The sequence below is a fragment of the Chionomys nivalis genome, chromosome 4, assembly GCF_950005125.1.
Source record: "Chionomys nivalis chromosome 4, mChiNiv1.1, whole genome shotgun sequence".
Lineage (NCBI taxonomy): Eukaryota > Metazoa > Chordata > Mammalia > Rodentia > Cricetidae > Chionomys > Chionomys nivalis.
The window spans coordinates 70281942-70300606 of NC_080089.1; the positions used below are offsets into that span (position 1 = coordinate 70281942).

An 18665-nucleotide genomic window follows, 5' to 3' on the forward strand; every position below is an offset into this window, starting at 1 on the left:
CCACTGAGGTTGTTTCTGCTTGTCACCTCTAAGTAGCTCAGCTGAGCATTAGAGGGTCATAATATGTCCCCGGTTCCTTGGCACTGACATACACAATAGAATGGATGCACTGAAGGTTAAGGTGCTCTCCTGGGGACCCCAGGAGACACCTCCTGTCCCATTTCCCACAATGAACAGGGAGATAATTCTAGGCTTTCTGGGAGGCTGAGAGGTTGAGTCAGACGGGTCTGGCTGTGACTAGTGACTTGGACACTCATTAGCTGTGTTATTCATAGCAGGTGACTTCATGACTCTGAGCTACCATGTCCCCATCTGTAGAAGAGGGTCAATAATACCTATTTCACAGTGTGGATCCTTATACTAGCTGAAATAAAAAGGCATTTCAGATGATGAGATGGCTCAGAGGTTAAGAGCACTGACTGCTTTTCCAGAGGTCCTGAGTTCAATTCCCGGCAACCACATGGTGGCTCACAACCATCTGTGATGAGATCTGGCGCCCTCTTCTGGTGTGCAGGCAAACATGCTGCATATATAACAAATAAATAAATCTTAAAAAGAAATAGTAGCTGCCTGGGCTGGAGAGATGGCTCAGCAGTGGTTGCCCCTCCAGAGGCCCTGAGTTCAATTCCTAGTACCTATGTTGCAGCTAACAAGCATCTCTAACTCCAGGTCCAGGGTATTGGAACCCTCTTCTGGCTTCTGCGGGCACTGCACACACATGATGCACAGACAGGCAACACACACACACACACACACACATAAACTAAAAGTAAATGAATCTAAAGAAGAGCAGCACTGTCATTTTACACATCTCAGCTCTACTCCATTAAGGCAGTGTAAGAGCCCCTTCCCCCAGAGCACCACATCTAAACTGTCCTCATATGCACTTGGTCAAAAACTGATGCGTGTCTCTTCCAGAGAGTATTGACGAAGGCATGGAGTGCTGGTCATTGACTGCTTATATAGTTCACACAGAATCACGCCTTTGTCCCCTGAGTCTGGGAACTCAAGCCCTCAGGCAGTTGAGTCATGCAGGGTTACGTCAGGACACAAGGTCATATTAGACACAGAACCCCCTCCCTGTTGTGCTCCCCTTTCCTCATCGTGTAAAGTACTGAACCGGGGGATGTGAGCACTGTGGGTCTCCTCGCACCATGACAGCACTGAATTACCCAGAGGACACCTAGGATGTCAGTGCAGAAAGGAACGGGCTCATTTCTCAAGCACCTTGGAGGTAAAGGGAGCACCACAGGCTGAGCAGTGAGCAAAGAGGGAATGGGAGACTCTGCAGACATCCCCTGGAGTCCTCTATGTGAGAGGACATGGAAACAAAGAAACAATTCACCTCACCTGCAGCCAGGTCCCAAGCTGAGCACAGACCACACTCACAGGGTATAGCAGGTAGGTAGGAATCCTCCATCTCTGTGTTAGGACAGAGGTGGGGGCTGCAGAGGCCCCAACTGTCATGAAAGCATCCCCTCCTCCCCTCCTCTGACTATAGGCAGGTGTGATGGATGCTCCTGTGTCAACCTCAGCTCAAGACTTGGGGGTGTCGCTTGGTGGTAGAGGGTTACCAAGCCTGCTGCCCTGAATTCCGTCCTTCAAACTGTAAACCTCGGCTCAGTCTCCTTTTCATCTTCCCACCTCACCTATGAGGTCAGGCTTGACTTGGTGTAATAATTAGTCAGGGATGATTGCCTGGCCTCAGATGTGCCTTCTCTTTTGATGGAATCTAGCCCAGAATTTCTCTGCTTACTAGGTCTTCTGTAGACTCATCAACACAAGCCCAGCTCTCCTAAGCAGCCTCAACCCCTCCCCTTTTCTTGCTGCAGTTAAGCTGAAGAAACCTCCCTTGGCTGCTTTACTCATCATCCAATGAAAGCAACACATATACAGACGGGCATCCCACATCATTTGGTATAAATTGCTGTTGTGATAGTTAAGATTGTCAGTTTGACAGTACCTAAAACCACCTAGACACACCTTTGGGCATGACTATAAGGGAGTTTTGGACTAGGTTAATTGAGGTGCAAATACCTACCTAAATGTGGGCAGCACCATCCTACAGCCTTGGGTCCCAGACTGAATAAAAGGAAATAAATCAAGCTGGGCACCAGCATTGTCTCTCTCTCCTGCCTGACTGTGTATCCATTGTCACCAGCTGCCCTACGCTCCCGCTACCGTGTTGTCCCTGACACACCGGCTGTAAAAGTGTGAGCCAAAACAAACCCCTCTTTCCTTAAGTTCATTTTGTCATGTGTTTTTGTCACAGCAGTGACAGAAGTAACTAATACAGTGGGCAAGCATCGACAGCTGCAAACTGGGGTGTTTGTGCCTGTCTTGGGCTGTTTACAGGGTTACGGGAAGAACTCGTTTGGCTAATACAGGTGGGAGTGAATGTTTTGATGTAACATTGCTATTGGTCAGTAAGCTAGTACCGTGTGAAATTTGCCCATGGTTCTCTTTTTCCAGTAAGGGATTTTTAAGATGGAAGATTCCTACATGTCCTGGTTCAGTTTCATGGGAACTCCTCCCGTGACTTAGTGCTGGAATAGCAATGGACAAGAATACTTCCGATCTGCCCAGAGCTGGAGCTTGCTGAAGGAAGAGCCGAATGTTTGTGTGTGGGCCCAGTGAGACGGCAAAACTGGTGAGCACAGGGCCCCGCCCTTGCCTTTTCCTCCTGATATTATTGCTCTCCAGAAGACAGTGGCCAGGGTCTCCACCAGCTGGGAGATAACGCTCCTGAGGAGTCAGCTAGCAAGCTGCCCGCACGCACCTTCTTCTCAAATGTCAACCTGCATGTGGGCAGCACAGCCTCCAGGGCCAGGGTCAAGTTTTGAGGGTGGGCTTGGAGGCCCTTGCTTCTGCTTACTTCTTTTCTGTGTCTTACTCTGGGCCATACCCAAGTCTCACGAATTCTCAATTCCATTTGCCTTTCCCCCCAAACTTTGAAGTCAAGACCAGTCCATTCTTTTTCCTTGGAACATTTTCTACTTCTCTTACTTTGAGACTTGAATCAGGGGCTGGAGAGATGCCTCCGTGGTTAAGAGCACTGGCTGCTCTGGGGGAGGACCTGTGTTCAGCTCCCAACCCACGTGACAGCTCATGTCTGTCTATAACTCTAGTTCCAGGGGGTTCGATGCCATCTTCCAGCATTCTTGCGTGAAACACAGTGTGCAGACATACATGCAGGCAAATACTCCAAACGCATTAAAAACAAATACAAAACCCCCACAAATCAAGTACTTCTCTGAAATGCCCTTAGGCTGACCATTCTCGCCTCAGAACTCTCAGCACCACATAAATTTGTACACTTACTACACTGAATTGAAGTGGTCACATACATATTCTGAGGGGCTGGACTCTGTGAGTCTGGGGCTTTGTGGGAAGGAAATGGTGATTTTTGTACTGACCTGGGGGCTTGGAACACAGTGGGTGGTTAATAAACTCCACCATTTGATGCTGTTGATCTTATGTTTCAATATAGATTAGTAGATTTTTTCTTTCTTTCATTATGTTGGTTCCTCTTAGAACTAGGGAGTTGGAACCTCTGACGTCAGAAAGTTGTGCTTAATCATGGGCAGGGCAGACCTTCTCCTCTGCGCGCTCACAGGCCCTGCCCAGCTGTGCTAACGCCCAACTCATGTGAAAAGAATGTCCTGAAGCAGAATTTCAGGGTGGCAAGGAGTGGCTCAGAGCTGTTGTAATGACTGTTAATCTACCCATTGCCAGTGAGTCTCAGCCTGGATGCTTCTCCTCAAGAAAAACTTTCTTTTCAGCTTGAAGATGTTTTATTTTAGAAGAACACATTTTTATGAATACCTTGGAATATATGTATACACATATATATAAAAAATTGGGCCCATCATCATTCTTTCATGGAGGCAGGGGAGGAGCTCCCAAGGCCCACCATTCTATGAGGGTTTATATGTAGTTGGTGATTTCTGGGTGAAGGAGAGACATTTTCTTTAGTGTTATAGCCTCTGGCAAATGACCATGGTCCTGTAAATGACTTCTCACCCATGCTGGTATAAGCAATTCAATGAAACTCATTGTAGCGAGCACATACACACCGCGCACACACACACACACACACATGCACACACACACACAGACACACACATGTCGAATGAGGACTAGTTGGGAAGATGAGGGGAATCAGTAGGGGTGAGAGAAAGACAAGAAAAGAGAAAATATAATGGTGGTAAATATGATCAAAATATGTCCATGCATAGAATGTCCCAAAGAAACCCATCATAGATAAAAATAAATTACGTCACAGCTACTGGCGAGGGAGGTCAGTGGACAAAATTAATACATACTGATTCCCAGCTTTTTAGTCTGGAGTTAGAGAAGAAGCCAGCTCTACCTCGGGTCTATCTTGGAAGACGGGGGACAGAAGCAGGTGGTGGTTCCTCTGTTGACTGTTTGGGGTTTGGGTCTCCATGGCCTCCACTTGCAGTAGCTAGTTAGCTAGTTTTTGATTGTCAACTCGACACAATTTAGAATCACCGGGAAAGGTAATCTTGATTGGGAAACTGTCTAGATCAGGGTGGCCTGTGGGTGTGTCTGTGGAGATTGCTTGATTGTTAATTGATGTGGGAAGACCCAGTCCACTGTGAGCCACACCATTTCTTAGGCAGGGGCCCTGGACTGTGTAAGAATAGAGAAAGCAGCTCTTGGGGATGGGTATCACGTGATTAGCTGCCTTGAGCACCCCCCACCATGGCATCGCTGTTCTGGTGGGCTGAAGAAACATCTCTCTTCACTATGTTGCCTTTTGTCAGGATGTTTGATCACAGCAACAGAAATGGAACCAGGACAGCATCCTAGCGGCATATCCCTCAGAAAGTCTTCAAAATGCCGAGCGCCAGCTACACGCCAGACCCGCTGAGCTCAGAGCTCTGTGGATGGCCAGGAATCTTGATTTATTACTTTATTTTGAAAGAAACTCTCTTTTTTTTAAAAAAAAAATATTTATTTTGTGTGTGTGCGTGTGTGTGTGTGTGCGAGCGCGCGCGCACCTGACACGTGAATTGGAGTGCCTAAGGAGGCCAGAAGAGGGTGTCAGTCTCCTAGAGTTGGAGTTACAGGCAGTTGTGAGTCATACAGTGTGGGCGCTGGGAACGGAACTCGGGTCTTTGAGAGAGCAGCCAACGCTTCGAGTCTCTGCCCCCAGGAATCTCACTTAACAAATCCTCCAGGTGTTTCCAGAGTTCCACTGCTCTGGGCGAACGCTGCATTCCACTATAGTGAAGCTGATATACTTTTAAATCATTCAGATCATTAAAGTAACTATACTATATTTTACATAAAATTTGGAAGAGATAAAAATTCAGAAATAAACTCAATGGAAGCAGAGCCATTTCTGTGTATTTTTCTTCCAATATGTTCTTCCTTTCCAACACTTCAAATAACTAGAGTTTCACACAATTGTAACTACAGGACAAATCCAGTTCAGCACATTGCCCTTTTCTCACCTACTGTTGGAACGTTAATACGACTTGCGCTGTCACGGACATGTTTTCCTAAATCCTCCCCACACCCTACTGGGTAGCAGAGTGTGGATCCCAAAAGTGAGCTAATACGTGTGGATGTGAAGATAAGAGTGCAGACCACCCCTTCCTTGCTTTGAGTCTCTTCGCCATTCCCCCACCCCAGCCCCAACCCCATTGGGAGAAATAAAAACCGTGAGTGTTTCTGGAAGTAGAATTATAAACAGAATAGTAGATAGCAAATAGCTTTGCCTTTTCAAAAGCCAAGGAGACATCACTGCGCTCCCTAGTGGCAATGACTGAGAACTGCACTTTCCTTGGAGCAACCCAGCAGGCTCCCTAGGACGCTTCAGTCTGCATTTGGTCTTGGTCCCCAGACCTGTGCCTGTGAGGCCCAACACTGCCCAAATTACTGTGGCTCCTTTGCCCCATGCAGGATTGGATCTCCCACTGCGGCTCAAGTCCAGCTATGGTGCCTGCGGCCTCTTGACAGAGATCTGGGTGTCCTGCGCACCCCTAGCTAACCCCATTCCCTGGCAGGCTGGACCAGAGTTCTTTACTGAGAAGGCTCCACTCTAAAACGAACACTCTCCTTGGAACCAGTGGCCAACCATCTTTATGGCAGTGAGAACGGCTTTGCCCTGTGTAGACTCCGTCAGTATGGTGTCAGAAATATAATCTTGGAGAATGTATTTGGGACTGCTCCCGCTCTGTCTGTAAACCAGGCCTAAATCAGGGCAGCCTGTCTTCCTGCTGAGTCGCCTGTGAGTACCCGGCATGGCAGCTGGTGTGTTAAATAGGGCAGAGGGAGGGGAAGACCATAGTGGGAATCTAGATACCCAATTTTGGCTTTTGGCTGAGAGCTCTCTGGGTGATTTGTGTTTTTAGGTCAGTTTGCAGGCCCAAGGCCTTCAGCGGTGCTGCTGTTGTTCCCTGTGCAGTGCTAGGTCCCGGTGGGAGGCAGGCAGGGTGAAAGTCACATGTCTGTCCTTTGGTCCGTGGCTCGTCCTATCTGGGTGACACCCACCAGGAGGGTTCTGGACCCACTGGGCTGGCTGCAGGGCCAGGGTGTTTGGTGGTGGGTAGGAGAGTCTCTTGAAGAGGAAGGGTTTTTTCTGCAGAATGCTGGGAGCTGGTCCCCAGCTGCTGTGCAACTCTGGGTGTGTTCATCTGGGGTACACATTGAATCTCTGCCTCCCTCTGCTAACAGTGGTTATAAGGGAGGAATTAGCGGTTCCTTTGGGCAGTAATCTGAGGCTGGCTGGGCCTGCAAAGGTGAGCAGAGGTAACAGGTCTGAACTGTCAGTGCAAGATCCCTCTTTTCTACTGGCTCTGTGGTCAGGACAAACCCAAGGTTGATCTATCTCCTTCCCGGTTGGAGATCAAACTCAATCAGATGCTAGATGACCATTGAGATCCCTCCAAGGCTAAACTAATTGTAGGTAATCAGGCCAGCCTGCCTACCTGTCTCCCTCCCTCCTACCCTCCCTCCCTTCCTTCCTTCATTTATTCTTATGCATTAAAATCTCACTCCAGCCCCAAAGAGCATACCATGTCTTTGAAACTCGGTATGCTTTCAAACAAACTTCCAACCTCTAATAAGATACATAAACAGACTTTTCATAGAATGATTCAATATGTTACTATTCCATCCTACTTTCTGCCCTGCTATTTCATGTCAACTTTCCTTACACTTATTTTCAAAAGAAGCAAGATAAATTGCTTTTGAACTTTCTTTTTTGAGGTTATAGGTCCCTTTTACAATTTACCAAGAGGTAACCTTTACCAGTAGGCAAAGAACCTCCATCCCCTGCTCAAACCCCAACCTACACAAAGCCTTGTTATCTCAGGCGGGGTTGGGATTCTGAAACTCACCACCTGGGCTGAATAAAGATCGCCAGTGTTGATCTATGAGCATCTCAGGGTCTATAATAAGCGATTTATTCCATAATCCCATCTTTACTAACCCCCAAACTTCCTGCAACTTTTGGTAGTAGGCATTTAAATTTAATGGTGGACTGAGCAATTCCTGGGATCCCACCATTGGTGGTGGAGTCCAGTCTGTCGCAATTTACCTAACTCCGTGCATGTGCTCACACACGATCTCTCTGTCCTCTGTCTTCTCCCCCACACCCACCCCTGCCTCTATTTCTTCCTCCTCCTCTTCTTCTTCCATGTCTCATCTCCTCCTCCATCACCTTTGTCCTCCATCTCCTCCATCTTCATCTTTATCTCCTCCCCTCTAGATAATTTACACTCGGAAGATATTCAAACTTGAAAGACACAGGCGCATTATGAGCTCCCGGCCTATGCCGGTGCATGGGGAATGCCTTGCTTCCTTCTTCCCCCAATGCCAGCCTGCAAGACCTCACTCAAACGCAACCCCCTCGAGGTGCCTTTTTTGCATGGGCACTTGGGAATGAGCTCTTCCACACTCACTTCTCTCCAGTGGGACTCATTGTATGCCACTTTGTGGTGGAGAAAAAATATCCACCCATGTCTGATTTCTTCATTATTCTCAGTGGGCTGCCTCATACATTGGATTTGACACATAGATGGATCATTTTAATTCCCTTCTGTCAATTATATAAAAATATTTGCAGTATTATTTTTGCAAAAGTAATAATTATTTTCTCAACTCATTCTTTAGTTTTAAAGAAATGGGTATTTTTTTTAATAAAAAGAAGATTAAATTCTAACTTTAAGATATTTAAATACAGTAAGTATTCTGTTGTGAGCTCAAATTTTTACTTACCAAACAAATTCTTAAACTTTATGGTTCACAATCTGTTTAATTCGTAAATTTTAAACACAAACAAAAAACCCTTAGTGGATGGGTGTCATGTAAGGAAACAGAATTGAAGTAATCAAATCCTGTAGCTTCATTTTTGCAATTTCTACCCTGTCATTTTTATTTTTAGCTTCCCGGTGGAATGTGGGGATGGGTATTAAGAACATGGAAGGTTGGAGATGCGAAATGTGCCTGCGAGAGACAGAAGGATTCTGAGCTTCTGCACACTCACACGGAGCACACTCACTTGCTTCCGAGCTCCAAAGTTACATAAGTAGAATGTGCATGAGTGCGGGCGTGCAGAGCATGCGTGGAGGTTGGGGACAACCTCAGGTGTTTGTCCTCAGCTCTCTCTCTTACGTGAGACAGGATCTCATTGTTTTTCACCATTGCGTATACCATGCTAATTAACTCTGGGGAGTCTTCTGTTGCTACCTCCCATCCCTCTGCAGGAGTGTTGAGATTACAGACGTGTGCCACCCTGTCTGGCTTTATATGGAGATCTGAACTTAGTCCTCACGGCTTGTGTGACAAGCACTTTACCCACTGAGCCTGAAGCTGATTGTTGACCTTAGCATTGTGGGTCCCACGCTGCATTGTTGTGGGACCCCCACCCCCCAGCCCCGTGCACAACAGGATGGTTGTGGCACGCCTGGCCTCTGCCTGGAGAAGTACTCTCTTCATGGCGTACAATGAAAATTGCTTCTGGATACTGTTGGATGTTCCCAGGAGGGCAAAGTCACCCCCATGGAGAGCCATTTGCTGAAGAGCTCCATCATGGGATGATGGTGGACCTGCAGTTTTCCCAGACGGATATTGTACCAGGCCACGTTGACAGATGAGCTTGCATTCTGCAGAGAAAATTCTGCTTTCCTGGGACCAGAGGCCTCCTGACTCTCGCCCTCTGTCATGAGGTCACCCACTGCTAATCAGAGCTACTTCCCTCAGCTTTTGGACAAACCAGTACCCAAACAAACAGTGGGGTGAGGAGACCATTGAGAAAAACCCAGAGAGTGCCAAGACGTGGGAGGTTGGGTGGGGTAGAGGCCAAACCTACTGGGCATGGATTACTTCCAAGTCCCAAGTTTCAATGGCAATAGCGGTCTACACCTGAAAGTAGGATGGGTGAATGAAGTCTGTGTAGTTACACAATGACACCAGCAAAGAGAATGAATGAACTTATCACCACGTGGAAGTGTGCAGATGGGCCTTAACTCTAAATGAAAGAATGCTGGCACTAGAGAGCTCAAGCGATTTCTCATGAAGGAAAGAGATCCCAAAGGGCAGTGTGACATGTTAAGGCTTAAGAGGTTCTCAAGGTGAGCTCAGTTTGCAGACATTCTTTGAGGATGTATGATATAGGCTCTTTCTTCCCTCCCTCTGCCGTCCCTCTCTTTGTGACATAGGGTCTCACTCTGTAGCTCCAGTTGGCCTCAAACCCACAACAGTGTCCTGCTCTGGCTTCCCCAGTGCTGCAGCTCCAGGTATGATGTCCTGCTATATATTTTTCTATATATATTTCATTACATAAATATATAATATACATTTTAGTAAAAACACAAATACAATGTTCTTGGCCCAGAGGCAGAGAAAGCCTGACCCATCGTGAACCCAGGGACTAAAGATCAACATATTGATCAGGAGGGGCCTTCCTGGCCACGTGTGATTTTTGTACTTCAAATTCTTTCCCTTCCTCAGCCATCCCTCTCCACGTACAGACTTAGCTTTGGGGTGTGGATTAAAGAGCACCTCCTCCATAGAGTTCTGTCACTTCCGTCCACTGTAGGTTAGATCTGAGCTAAATCTGCTCTGCTCGTTTCTGACTATACCTTGGCCTCCATTACGTCTGCGACACACTGTAGTTATAAAACGATCTGAGTAATTGTCACACGTCTTTCTGAGTGGATTATGTTTGTCCCTGGCTCTCCATCAACTTGTACATTTCCCAAATACCCAGTAAATCTCAAAAATTGTTAGCTGAATAGGTGGATGTTTAACACTCCTTTCTCTCAGCTAACTTCTGTCTCCAGACTCATTTTATGTAGGTTTCCATCTTATACAGAAAATTCTGCCTGAAAAGTGGAAAAGGCATTGCTCATGTTTTACCCTGCCCCTAGTCTTACCCTGTCCCTCTCTCTCCAAAGAGGAAAAGAGATTGATAAAACTATCAGTTCATTCTAGAATTCTCCACTGTTTCCACAAGAACCTAGCCGGCCTCATATCTTCGGGCTGATTCTATGGTAGGCAATGTCGTGTGCTCTGTGGGGCCATATTTATTCTCCTTTTTGACAGATGTGGTAAACAGCAAGAAAGTGACCTCCAGTGCTGTTGTTACAAGCTGATCTAACTTCTTCAGACTTTAACATTTTCATTCAAGTATAGAAGTTAATAAGAATACAAAGCAAAAAATCATCAGGATTTTTACTTGAATGGATCTAAATTATGATGTGGGGGATGTTTTTAGGCAGGGCACTAAGAATAAGATGATCAAAGCAAAATGCTAGCATTATATGAGGCACACAAAATGATTAGTAGGTGGAAGTAATAATATGAAATTAATAACTCATGTATGCTATGAAATAATAAATTCAAAAGAACAGCCATTTTTCATAAGGAGAAAACTTTCTGGAATTTTCAGGTACACACCCTATCAGAAAGTTATTGATTCTCAAATTTTTTGAACTCCTTTCAAGCACAGGATTTTTTTAAAAAGAAGTGTGTGTGTGTGTGTGTGTGTGTGTGTATACTCATGTGCATGTGTGGTTAGTTTTGCCAATTTAACACAGGCTAGAGTCATTTTGGAAGACGGAACTGAAGATGAGAAATTGCCACCACCAGATTGGCCTGTGGGCAAATCTTCTTTGGTGCACTTTCCTGATTGATGATGGTGTGGGAGAGCCCAGTTCACTGTGGGTGGTGCCAGTCCTGGGCTAGTGGTCCTTGATGCTAAAGCAGGCTCAGTAACCCTGGAGGAGCATAGCCATTAAGTCCTGCTCCTCCCAAGTCTCGGCTTCAGTTCCTGCTTCCAGGATCCTGCTCTGTGACTTCCCTTTATGACTGGAACATGTAAACTGAATAAACGCTCTCCTCCACAAGTTTCCTTTGGTCATGGTGCTTATCATAGCAATAGAAACCTAACTAAGACGGTATACCACATAAGTGCCGGCGTCTGTGGAGGCTGGAAGAGTGTCAGATCCCCTGGAGTTACAGGGAATTGTGAATGAGCTTCGTGGTGTGGATGCTGGGAGCTGAACCTGGGTCTTCTGTAAGAGCAGCCAGCGCTCTTAACCACTAGACATCTCTCCAGTCCCCAGCATAGCCTTTGAGGAAAGAAAAGTCTAAGACTCTGGTTCAAGTCTGTTACCTCAGTGCTCAGGAGGACCTCAAGGTTGAGGCCAATTTGGGCTACTGTGGTGTTTTGAAAGAAAACGGCCCCCAAAGGGAGTGGCACTATTAGGAGGTGTGGCTTGTCGGAGGAAGTGTAGTCTTATTGGAGGAAGTGTGTCACTGAGGGGGCACGCTTTAAGATCTTTTTCTCAGGCTTCATTCAGTGTGACAGTTAGTATGACTTCCTGTTGCCTGAAGATGTAGCTCTCTCAGCTCCAGCACCACGCCTGCCTGCACACTGCCATGCTCCCCTTCATGATCATAATGGACTGGACCTCTGAAACTGTAAGCGAGCCACCCTCAATTAAAGGTTTTTTTTATAAGAGTTGCTGTGGTCATGGTGTCTTTTCACGACAATAGTAAACCTTAACTAAGACAGCTACGTAGACCCTGTCTCCAAAGCCATCCATCCATCCATCCGTCCGTCCGTCCGTCTGTCCGTCCGTCCATCCATCCATCCATCCATCCATCCTTCCTGTCTGATTTGGTCAAATTGTTCAGTTATTTCAACTCTATCATTTCCTGGTCTAACACACCATTCAGCTAGGAACCTGACTCCCTGCTGAGAAATGGAATATAAGAGTATCCTTGGCAATTAGTTAAGTTTATGAAGCAACAGGCTGAACAGGTAGACTGCTGGTGGCTCTTTAGCCCAGGAAAAAAGCTTTGTTAGAACACTAAAGACTAGGAAACATGCAATGACATCTCTACTTTAGATAAGACTAGAAACAGGGCTCAGAATTGCCGCCACCACCCTCCTTCAGAGACAGCAAGGTGACCTCACAACCCCAGTAAGATAGAGCATTTGATTGCACGCCACACTCCAAAATGGCAAATTTGAATCCAAATGAACCCTTAGGAAGATCCCAAGTCTTTCAGGTCATTGTCTGCTGCTGGAATCTTCCACAGTGTCCACATCACCCTGCAATAGATGGCACTGCTAGTTGCAAGGGCTTTTTTTTTTTTAATTTTTTAATTTTTTTTTTTTTTTTACAACATCTTCTCTCCAAGCAGATTTTTGGAAATCCAGTCCCTCTTATAAAGAGCTAGCTGCACACCGCTGGGTGCTTTGGGTGCCAATAACAGAACCACTTCGTGTGCTCTGAAGCAAATTCCATCCCCCACTGTCAATCTCTGCAACACATTCAAGAAAGAAAAATCTAGAGAAAAGGTAAATTCCTACCTGTCCCCAAGCCTTGTCCGCAGGCACTTGACTGGATAAAGATGCATAAAACCAGGAAGATGGGAGCATGGAGGGGACTTCCCATGTCTCTTGTCTCGCCCTGGGGTTCGCGGTCTTCTTGCTAATGTCTAGAACTAAAGACACCAGACTGTTTCTTAGTACTCAGTTAGGGAAGGCCCCCATTAATTATTAACCTTAAAACATATTACCTAGTGTTTGGACTCTTTCTTTGCCTCCCCCAGTCCAAATCTAACAATATCTAGTACCAAAAAGATTGACCTACCGAAACACTTTTTATTTTGATAAATTTTGTAAATAAAACACCTCACCAGGTCTCTTTTTCTTTTGAGCCGAGCTCATAGTTCAGAATCAATCGAGAGTTAGTGTGCTGTGTTTGGAAATGTTATCAAAGGTGGGGTAGGTAACCTCTGTATCATTGGCCGTGTTTCACTCTAAAGCCCCTTGAAGGAGAGGTGGGGTCACGAACATCATTTTTCAAGTAACAGACTGATCCCAAAGAGAGAGAGAGAAGAGCCCGCATCTCCAGGGACTCTGCTTCCTGTTGAGGTCAGTCGAGTTTCAGGCGTCTGCAATGTAAGTGTAGCGGGGCAGCAATTCTACAGCTGAAAGAGGGGCCGAAAACTGGTGCGCTCAGGTTAAGAAGGACCTGAGTGAGAAGCAAAGACCAGAGTCTTCTGGGAGCCCTGTTGAGAGATACCCTGGGATAAACTCACTCACTGGTTAATTAGTGTTCAGTTGAGCGCTGAAGGCTATGAAGCAAGGTCATTCAGCAAAAGCAAGTGGGGAAGATGCCACGATGTGCAACTATTGCAAGATTTATTGTCTCTCTGGTGCTGTTTATATTTTATTTATTTTGTATGTGCACGCTGAACAAATAAAGGCTGTATATTGAACTACATTGTGTCCCGGGTGCTGTTCTTGGCTCTTGAGAGAGTTAAGTGAATAAAACAGATAAGCTCTCCAGCCCTTGTTGGATTTATGTACCATGAGGTGAGAAGAACCATGTGATAGAAAGCAGATGTAATAAAGCAGAGATACATGTATGAGAACCGTGAGGCTGGTAACGTAGCTCAGTTGGCAGAGTGCTTGGCTGAATCCCTAATGCTTGCGGGGGCGGGGGTATGGTGGCACATGCCTATAACCCCAGCCCTTGGGAGGTGGAGGCAGAGTATCAAGAATTCAAGGTCATTTCTGGCTACACAGTGAGTTCAAATTCAGCCTGTGCTAGATGGTATCTTGTCTCAAAAACTAAAGTAAAAAGAAATAAAGAAATGACAGGGATAATGAAGAAGGCAGTGATTTTAAATAGAGTGGTCAGAATGAGTGTTGCTCAGAAATTGAACTGGAGACAAAGGATTGAGGGACGTGAAGGAGTTGTTCTGTGGGAGAAAGGAGTTTGCTATAGTTAGGGCAACGGTCCTGAGGTTGGAACATGGTTAGTGTGTTCTAGGAATACAAAGACAGCTAGTGAGCACAGAGAGACTCATCATAGGTCCATGCTTTTTACATAAAGACTCAGAGAGACACAGCAGCCAAAGAATAAGTAACATCATCAGTGGTGTTTACAGGTGAGCAAGGGTGAAGAGGCAAGTTCATTGAGGAAGGCATTGTGACTGAGCCCACTGGCAAGGCATTGCAATTGAACCCATTGAAGAAGGCATTGCCATTGAATCCCAGGCTTTGATGGTGACTAGCTCAGTGCAGCAATAGGGGGGCTGGATGGCTTTTGGAAGTGGAACTAGTAGATTCCTTGGGTTTCTGAGACCACGGAGGTGGGGAAAGAATGAAGAATGACCCAAGGCTTTTGGTTTAAGCAAATAGATTAATGGGGTTACCACCAATTGAGACAGGAGGAGCTATGAATAGAATGGGTCTGGTGTGGTGGGTGATGAACAGTTCAGATTTGGTTTTGTGGAGTCTGATTGGCCCTTAGACACCCCCAGTGAACTGTAGAAATGACGAACAGGCAGTTAGATAAAGTGTCAAGGGTTGTCTGCCAATGACTGACTTAAAACTCTCTGAAGGGGCTGGGGAGACAGTGGCAAAACTGTTGTGCAAACATGAGGACCTGACTTGGTCCCCTGACTCCACATTAATTAAAAAAAAAATACAGACATGAGCATGTTCTTGTAACCTCCCTCCCTCATGCTGGGGAGGCAGAGCCAGGTGGATCCCTGGGACTTTTTGGGTAGTGAGCTTTGCATAATTAGAAACTGTAGGTCCCAATGAGAGACTCTGTCTCAAAAAGCAAGGTGGAGAGTGTTTGAGGGAGACACCTGACGCCAACATTTGCTTCCCACATGCATGTGTACTGTGTGTAGCTATGAACAGTCTTTATTCCAACCCAAACCTGTGTGCTCTGTGGCTGTGCTTCCTTCCTGAAACACGGGACCCATCACCAGTAAGATGTGTGATTCCTGATTCCTAAGCAAGGGCTGGGATTCTGAAGTTTGGGCTGTCTCCTTCCTGTTCTGCAAGATTAAGCAGGATCTGAAAATTTTCACTTCTTTAGTACTAAGAGTTTAGCCCCTAAAACCATCTGACCAGCTGCCTTGGGTCCCTTTCTCACTAACTGTTCTCCTCTCTTCTGGATACTGCAACAATAACTCCCAACCCCCATCTCACTCTGCAAGCGAATTTACCAAATTCAGTGAGTTTGCCCGCCTGTCTCTATTCTCTACCAGTACATTTTTCTATGAAAAGAAAGAAAGAAAGAAAGAAAGAAAGAAAAGAAAAGAAAAGAAAAGAAAAAAAGAAAGAGAAGAAAAAAGAAACACCACTTCCCACAGGGGAAGACACCTCCAAAGCTGTAGCTCCTTTAGCTCCGTCACTTGCTCCACCCCAGGTTTCTCCTCTCTCCATCTCATGCTCATGCTCTGTGAAGGTTTCACAGTGACAGGGAGGAGTAGTGTCCTCTCCCAGCAGGCAAGAAGATGATAGTCTAATGAGCACCAGGCTTCTAGAGCCTTCCTGGCTCTGTTACCTGCTATCTGAAGAATGCTAAATAACATTGGTGGCATCTATTATCTTATCTCTAAAGTGGGGATAGCATGACCTGAGATAATATTTTAAGATTCCCGTGTACTTTCCCCCTAATTTGTCCCTTCTCCCTTTTGACCGCTTAAGAGCAATAAAGAAATGTAAGACTACATGGTGCGTGTCTTCCAGGGCAGGGGTGCTCTAACCAACCAAGACCAGCAAAGGGCTAAACTTATTTTTTTAATTGTTTGAATTTCATACATAAAATGATATGCATATAATGTATATATAATACACACAATGCATTTTAATCAAATATACCCCCTTTTCCTCCCCTCCAATTTCTTCTACAACCACCATGAATTCCCAACTTCTTGTGCTCTTTCTAAAAAAAAACCTCACTGAGTCTATTTAGTGCTGCTGATGGATGAACAGATGTTAGACATTCTACCTGAGTACAGGGATCCTCTTGGGGCTGCATCCCTAAAGAGAACTGACCCTCCCTCCCTCCTCCACAGCCATAAATTGCAAAAAAGTTCTATAAACGTTACTGACTACGGCCATTGCTCTTGGTTATCCTCCAGAACTTGACGGTAAGATTCCATTATTGAAAACACCACACACTTGAGTTGTAGGACATGGAGGAATCAAGTTGGGCTAAAATGTTTTAAAGAGACATGAAGGGAGAAGAATTTTCTACCTCCCCATCACTGGAAAGTCAGTGCAGGAGAATTGTCTATATTCTGTCAATCATGTTTTAAATAAACACTGATTGGCTAGGCAGGAAGTATAGGCGGGTCAACCAGATAGGAAGTAGAGGAGGGGGGAGGAGAACAGGAGTATTCTGGGAAGAAGGAAGCTCTTTCCACAATCCTGCCTAGACCACTGAAGAAGCAGGATGTGATCTGCCCTGCTGAAAAAGGTACCAAGCCATGTGGCTAACATAGATAAGAACAATGGGTTAATATAAGTGATAAGAGCTAATAAGAAGCCTGAGCTAAGGCCAATCAGTTTATAACTTATGGAGATCTCTGTGTGATTTTCTCTGGGACTAAACAGCTGGGGGACCGGGCAGGACAGAAACCCCAACAAGCTGGCCCTCATGTTACATTCCTGCTTTCCTTCCTTCCTTTCTTCCTTCCTTTTCTCCTCCTCTTCCTCTTTCTCTCCCCCCACACCTGTCTCTGGGTCCCATGTGTCCCAGGCTATTGCCAAGGAAGAGTTGAATTTCTGATCTTGTCTCCATCTCCCAAGTGCCAGGATTGCACGCGAGTGGCCTCGTGCATTCATGCCAAGTTTATGTCAAACTGGGGCTAGGACTCAGGGTATCACAGATTCTCTATCACCTGAGCTGCCTTTCTGGCCTGCTCCTAGCCAGCTTCTCCCATGAACCTCTGTGGGAAGGCCCAAGCCCCTAAAAAGGCTGCTGTCATCATCCACTTCTTCTAACATGGTTCCTCAAAGGCCATTCTAATTTGGGTAACACTGCACTCTGGTTTGTGAACAAATGTTTTCATCATTGGCTTTTTAAAATGTTCCCAGTCCTGGCTGTCTATTAATTTGAAGAACTTCTTAAAGAAACAGTAATTTCAGGGCTGGAGAGATGGCTCAGAGGTTAAGAGCACCACCTGCTCTTCCAGAGGTCCTGAGTTCAATTCCCAGCAACCACATGGTGACTCACAACCATCTGTAATGAGATCTGGCACCCTCCTCTGGCATGTGGGCATACAGGGAGGCAGAATGTTGTATACATAATAAATAAATCTTTTTTTTTAAAAAAAGAAAGAAACAGTAATCTCAAGAGTCTGGCGTTTGGTGACCTAAAACCAATCTTTTCCTATAGAGTCATGGGGGTGAGAAAACTAATCAGGAGGTAAGAAACAAATGTTCTGTGGGACTGAGGAAGAGCAATTCCCAGCTGGGGGGGGGGAGTGGGGAAGGCAGGGACCATGGTGAGGCTCAACCATGAGGGAAATAGTGTACTATGTTCACATGAGTGCAGGTGCACGTGTGTGTGTGTATGTGTGTGTGTGTGTGTGTGAGTTCAACCTTGGGTGGGTTCCTCAGCACTATCCATTTGGTTTTTTGAGACTGACTCACTGAATCTGGAACTCTCTGAGTAGGCAAGGCTGGGCAGAGAGCCTAGGGAGTTCTCCAGTCTCTACTTCCCTAACACTGGGATTACAAACATGGGCCACCACACTTGGCTGTTTTATGTGGGTTGTGGGGGTTGAACTCAGGTCCTTGTGTTCGTGAGTCAAGCACTTTATTGACTGAGCCATCTTCCCAGCCCATCTCTACCCTCTTGCATTCTTGTTTGGCTCCAGACTCCCAGGAATGACCTTGGGAGAAAATGACGAAGAAGCTTTTATTGGGTCACTGATTGATCCAGGTGGACATTCTTTTACTATGTGACCAAAAACAAACAGAGGGTAGCCAAGGACACAGGGAAACCTCATTAATGTGTCTTGGCAGGGAACATGCCCTCACTTGGAAAAGAACTGGACTGGAATTTGACCCTTTTCTTATCAATGTTGTGGGGAAAAGGATGAGTCAATAAATGAAGGGGAAAACAGGAACAGCCGATTTTAGACTACTTGAAAGAACAAGGCATTGTGAGCATTAAGACTGATTTTCTCTGTGTTGATTTGTAAACGTGTATATACATGTGGGTATCCATGGCACATGTGTGGAGGTCAGAGGATAAATTGTGGGAGTCAGTTCTCTCTTCCACCCTCTGGGTTCTGTTGATTGGAGTCGCCAGGGTTGGTGGCCAGTACCTTTGCCCTCTGAGCCATCTCACTGT

General features: G+C 45.8%; 1 protein-coding gene across 3 annotated transcripts in view; it reads right to left on the bottom strand.

The window, feature by feature from the left end:
* Positions 1-12944, bottom strand: part of Lipc (lipase C, hepatic type) — a 129847-nt gene extending 116903 nt beyond the window's left edge. For all 3 annotated transcript variants that reach the window (XM_057768462.1, XM_057768461.1, XM_057768463.1), the window contains exon 1: positions 12860-12944. In XM_057768462.1, the coding sequence (XP_057624445.1) occupies positions 12860-12944 (85 nt within the window). The remainder of the gene's footprint in view (positions 1-12859) is intronic.
* Positions 12945-18665: the final 5721 nt, after the last annotated feature.